At 46.8% G+C, this 6,000-nt stretch overlaps 1 protein-coding gene across 1 annotated transcript in view; it reads left to right on the top strand.

The window, feature by feature from the left end:
- The first annotated feature begins 1,709 nt into the window (after positions 1–1,709).
- Positions 1,710–6,000, top strand: part of LOC146182477 (vitellogenin-6-like) — a 34,685-nt gene continuing 30,394 nt past the window's right edge. Inside the window, exons 1-2 of the mRNA XM_084577606.1 lie at positions 1,710–1,779; positions 2,962–3,104. Of these exons, the coding sequence (XP_084433732.1) occupies positions 1,737–1,779; positions 2,962–3,104 (186 nt within the window). The 5' untranslated portion in view covers positions 1,710–1,736. The remainder of the gene's footprint in view (positions 1,780–2,961; positions 3,105–6,000) is intronic.

Raw genomic sequence — 6,000 nt, 5'->3', positions numbered from 1 at the left:
AGAGAAAACCAATTTTTCTTCACTCCATTTTATTTCTGGCTTGATTTCGCATTCAACTGAGTAGCGTGATACGTTAACTGATGTTCGAACCCATGCACACTCCTGGTGAGAAGGGATGACCGTCACTTTCAGTAAAATTACGAATAATGTTCATAGCACTACCCTCTACTTGAGCAGGCCTCGAGAGCAAAAGCAAGTCAGTAGAAGTTTATTTTGAACAAGCAAAGAAGTGCGCTTTTTATAGTGATGACTGTAATCATTGAATGAATCCTTATCTCGGTTCCCCTTTCATATGGGAGCTCACCAAGTGTAAATCTCTCACTCCTTCGCTCCATATCTAGTTCCCTTGGCAGATTTAAACTCTTTTCGCTGCAAAAAAAAAAAAAAAAAAAAAGAGAACGGGAGAAATATACCTCGCTCTAGAAAAGTACATTCCCCTCTTTATCGGGGGGATGGCACTCCTTCCTTTCTTGGTCATTCTCCTAATTGCATCCGCCGAAGTTTGATTCAGCTCAATAGCGTAATGTTCCAAAGCGACTCAAGCTATGAGAGACGCCGTATAGCAAAGGGCACCAGAAAGTTAGACCGCATGACACGGCCGCCTAGCTTTTCGCGTCCATCGAAAAGCAACCGTAGCGCCCGGGATTCTATCTCGCATACTTGGACACAGCAATCGAGTGCCTTAACCACTGCACCACTGGTCGGGTGCATCCGCTGAAATAGTTCTCACCTTTTTAGCCACCCCTATACGCCCCTTACCCTTTTGAATGCCTGTCCACTTTCAAGAAAGGTGTGCCAGCATCTAACCTGCTTTAGGTGCTCACTCACCATCCAACCGGCACTGTAGTGTTACCTGCTGCTGCCGATTTTTACTTTATTTTCCAGGCCAGAGGATCACAGGTTCCAAGCTGAGAAATATATATCGAAGAAACATTTTTCACTCCTTGATCTACTTTCTTCTGCCCCCCCCCCCCCCTCCCCTGCTTTCCCCGCTTTAGCTTTCGTTCTTCGGAAGCAAAAGCGTAATTAAACATCTGCCAGTGATGATCGTGGTCCACAGACGAAGACAAGCCCACATGTCGAAACGTTAGTTCAACTTAAGAACTGACGATTCCCTCCCTCTACCCTTGTTCAGTGCTTTTTCATTACACTTTCCCAATAACTTCTCGTGCAGGGCTATGCGACGTCACACTAAGCTACCCATGCCGCCGCATGCCTACGACTTCACCTAACGGTAAGCTACATACTTGACACAGCCGTCTATCAATAACGGTGCGCTGGCCAAAGCAGCTGTCCATACGGACGTCTTAAGTATAGACGACATTAGAATTCAAGGGCGACGTCTGTGCTCAAGATATCGAAGCGTGCGCAATTGCCAAAAACACTCAAGATAACTTCATGAAAGAGCCCGTAACCTTCAAACTAAGCATTCGTGCACGTGTACAACTGCAAGCTTGATAAAAAAAAAAAAGAACATAAAATAGTCTTCTCTTGCCTTTATTCAAATTACCATGATGTAGCCCAAGCAAGCATCCATCTTGGCCCTTCCTGAAGCGTCTTTATCTCCCCTTTGCTATCACTTCTTCGCCTAATCGTAGCACTCCACTGTTGCCTACCCACCATGCCCTGCGCAACAACGCCGCTGTACAGACGCGCGGAATGTATTTAAGGGCTCCACAGAGATGCCGGAAGCTAGAGCTGCGCTTGGTCTTCAAGTGAGTTCTTGGGCGGTCACCATGAGGCTTCTATGGCTACTCCTGCTGGCAGCTGCCGCCTCAGGTAAGTACTCCTGCAGCAACCACTTCCTATGTCAGTGAAAAGATTGCCATTTATGAATATCCAGAGCTTCAGTTTTTTAGCCTCGTCAGGAAGTGCAATTGTGAGCACATGAAATGTTGTTTTAGAAGAGTCAAAGTGTTGCCTTTTGTTCTGCGATGCTGCTCATGTTAGAGTGTCCCCAGAAGACTACACAACACGCAGAAGCTCGTGTAGAGGTCTTTGAGGACTAGAGGGGTCAGATGAGGTCATACAACGTACCTTCAATGGAACTTTATGCGTGAAAAAGAAGCCCAGCTCGATTGTCCAACCATTGCTTATTAGTACCTCCACTTTCGTAATCCTATTCATGAGAAAAAATTTTCGGAAGCAAGTAGTGAAGCAAGCAAGACGCTCAGACCGGAATCACTGTCCTCTGAAAACATTGGAGTTCAACCTCACCTCTAGCCGACTAGCCTGAGGCCTCCGAGGCTTGTGTTTAAATCAGTAGGACTCGACTCTGGGCTAGCCAGTGAGTTTCTATGACCTTAGAAGTTCCACAAATGTAGGGACAAACGACAGATATGAATAACACGTTCTCTATGATGTGAAATGCTATGCACGAGTATGCTATCCTTGTATGCGTCTTGTCACGCTCTATAGGAGGCTTGAGAATCTATCGGCCATACAGGTCGATGGATTCTCGAACTCATAGGCCTTCAGAAAACTCCATTCATCCTACCATCATCCTGACATTTCCCCCTTTCTATTCACGCGCCTGGCTGGAGAGCTCCTCACAGAGGAATCAATTGGCATTGATCCGGTAGGCCGACGACCTCCTTTGGGGCTTAAATCCGCAAAAATGATGTTTACACTACTACTACTACTACTACTACTACTACTACTACTACTACTACTACTACTACTGCTACTACTAATGCTAATATTAATACTACTTACCATCACTACCACTGGTACTACCTCAAGTGTTACTCCTGCTAATGCTAGTATTACTACTACTACTGCCACTATACTATTTCTCCCTCCAGTTTACCAAAGATGGTTCTAAAGCTGCCTAAGAAGTGAAAACTATACTAATATTTAGCTTACGCCGCGGGCACTCCAAACAACGGCTCAAAGAGCAGAGAGGCCGATCTTAACGCGATTATGGAAAAACTGCGATTTGGCTCATTCTTTTCTTGACAGGCTTCGAGGTGGGCAAGGAATATGTGTACAGGTACAAGGGCACAATGCACGTCTTCAGTCCAGAGCAGCGCGATCAGTCTGCTGGGATGGCCTTCCGAAGCAAGGTCATCGTCCAGCCTAAAGCGGACAACACGCATTTCAAGGTGAGCTTGACTTACGAAGCTAACTGAGGCCGAAAAATTTCCGAGGGCCACTTTAGCCTCTTTACCTACGGCAATGTGAAGGAGTTTCTCCCTTGTTGCTGGGCTGGTTTTACGCATCTGCCCGCACGTCTGATTCGTTGCATATACGCGGAGTTCAGCCAACGCCTGGAATGTTCAGACATGTCTGGGCATGCAGTGGCACCATCTGCATTCAGCTGTTAAGGCATCAGACACTGTAACCATCATTGTTACTATGACTAACCATCACTATGAGTAATCAAATCATAATTGTCATTCTCTGGATGAGCGGCAGGTACGAAGGGCTTTTTCTGGTCACACTTTCTGGTCATAGCGAGCATCGGGCAAGAAATTCTTTCGCCTTAATAATCGCGTACTGCTCTCAATGTTACCCTGTGGTGCACTTCTGCGGTACTAAATGTAGTTGTACATGCCAACGAAGACTATCAATTCGATTTATCGAATACTGAAGCGTGGTATTTAAGAATGAATGACATTATTTTAGCGCAGGTTTTATTAGTAAATTCTGTGAAAATTTCAGTTTCAAAGCGCATTGTTTCTGGCATCAGTTAAGTTCAGTCGTGTCCGACTCTTCGTTACCCTATAAGCAATATTACGCCAGGCTTTCCGGTCTCGCACTATATTTCGAATATCAAATAGATTCATCTGCAGTGCCTTGGGGAAGCCATCTAACCATAGCGTTCGCTGCCTACCCATTCTCCTGTGTCCGTCAATCCTTCCCAGCATTAAATTCGATATAGGACACCGCCATGAACTGTAGAGATAAATTTGCAGAAGATGATGTGCGAAAGTGCGTCGGAGAACATGATTTAGCGATAATCGGCTGAGAAAAAGAAATATGCCTGGGCAGGGCATCTTATGTCGAAAGAGGTGACCGATGGTCGCCAAAGGTAACGGTCTGGACACTGAGGGACGTCAAGAGTAGCAGGTGTCACATAAAGTTAGATAGGCGGGGTTGATATTAGGCAGTTTGTGGGGACATGTTGGTAGCAGCTGGTAGAGGAATGAGTTTATTAGGATCTGGACGTAGTTAACCGTATGATGATGACGGCGACTATGACAACAAAACAAAAAGGCGCAATAGGTAACTGTTTGATCGTAATTGACCAAATACACGGCGGATAAGGAAGCGGAAGAAGTGAGGGAAACGTCTCCGCAGTGCAGTGTTCTACAATAAATAAAACCACTTCTGAATCTTTCACCCTGCATGGAAGGATATAAGTCCTGCACGTCGCACCCATCTCAAAGAGAAAATTTTAGAGAACGGCAAATCATGCACTGGAGAAATGCAAAAACGCGAGCTATCGGCTGCGACACTAGACTCGTCATCGTTTTAGATCGCAGCTCCTTGACGCCCGTTACTGCGTTTCGCGTCGTCGTCGCCGTCGGTGTCGCCTTTGTCCCTCGTAACCAGCTCTGCAGCCGCGACTGCGCGCGCTTCTGCCGCCACCGTTTCCCGCTGCGTGTACCCTTCCCTTCACCCTCGTGTCCCCCGGTTGTTGAGCGGCCTCCTGTCGCCACTGTTCGCCGCTTAGTGTAGCCTACCTACCTCCCTCTTCCGCCATGGCGGCGACCGCACGTGTTCTCCAGTTGCTACGCGCGCTCCTGTAACCACCGAAGGCCGCTTCCTGTACCCTCCCCCCACCCTTTTCCTTAGTGGCGGCGACGGTGTTCTCCGGTTGCCGAAGCGCCGGCTCTGCATCAGCGGATCATGGTGCGTGCATCCCAAGTCGAAAAGCAAAGCCACGTTGACTTGACCCGCTAGCAACGTCAGCAGCATCAGTCAGTGGCTGCTATCTCTTCGCCCCCAACGTTCTTATGGGCCCGCGCGCTGCCTCCCGCGACCTCCCAATAACTTATTGCTCTTTTCGCTCCTCCTCCAATGCCAGCCCTGTGCGGCGGCAATCAGAGCGCCGGATTCGTGCCGGTGAATCTCGATATGTGAACCGCCCGAGCCGAAACGCATAGCCGCCGCCGTTCGCCACTGCGAACCGCCTGCCTAAATGTTGTCTGTAATCGTACATGCATGTCTTGCTTAAATTCTTTGCCTCAATCTATCGAAACGCTGTAATAACTGATGAGCTGAGCTCAAATTTCGCATTAGGAACTAACGTAATAGTCGGTAATTTTTTCATATTATTGTTTTAATATTGTTTCACTTTTAATTCTTCTTTAATTTCGTTATTTGTTTATTTATCTCAACGGCCTGCAGCATTCTTATGCTCGGCAATCATAATTGCGCACACGTTCGCAGGAAATCGGCGTAGAGTAGTGGTTACCTCGCTCATCTGGGACACGGAAGGAAAGTAGCTTCATTCCGGCGCAGTCATGTTTTTTTTTATTAAGTGTCAATTCATGACGACATGCACTCATGAAAGGCACTGATGGAATGCTCTGACAACACACGCATGAGGCAAGTTTACAGGAAGGCGACGTAGAGTATATTGGTCAGCGTACTCGGTTATGATACCAAAGGAGGGTGGCTCAATTCCTGGCGTGGACATGATTTTTTCACTTGAGTGTCCGTTCATGATGACATGCTCTGGTGACGGGCACTGAGGACGTACTCTGATGACGCACACATGAGGCAAAAAAAAAATGTTTTCGCATTTATAACTGGGAATGCGATTCGCGCCTTGTGCCATGCTCAGCAATCACAGCTTTCGCAAGTAGCAATTTATTTTCCGATAACTTTGGAAATGTTGCTATCGTATATCCCGATTCTATCACTATGCCATTTTTTGTGAAGAAGGAAAAAGAAAGAGGAAAGAACATATGGTCGCTCAGGCAAATTATTAGTCTTCTGAAAAGGAGCATAAGCGAATAAATTGAGAACACAAATTCCCTAAAACAATGC

The sequence above is a fragment of the Amblyomma maculatum genome, chromosome 8 (genome assembly GCF_055883805.1).
Source record: "Amblyomma maculatum isolate TAMU_Amacu chromosome 8, ASM5588380v1, whole genome shotgun sequence".
NCBI lineage: Eukaryota > Metazoa > Arthropoda > Arachnida > Ixodida > Ixodidae > Amblyomma > Amblyomma maculatum.
Note: the sequence above shows the minus strand (reverse complement) of the source record. Positions and strands in the feature narration are given on the sequence as shown.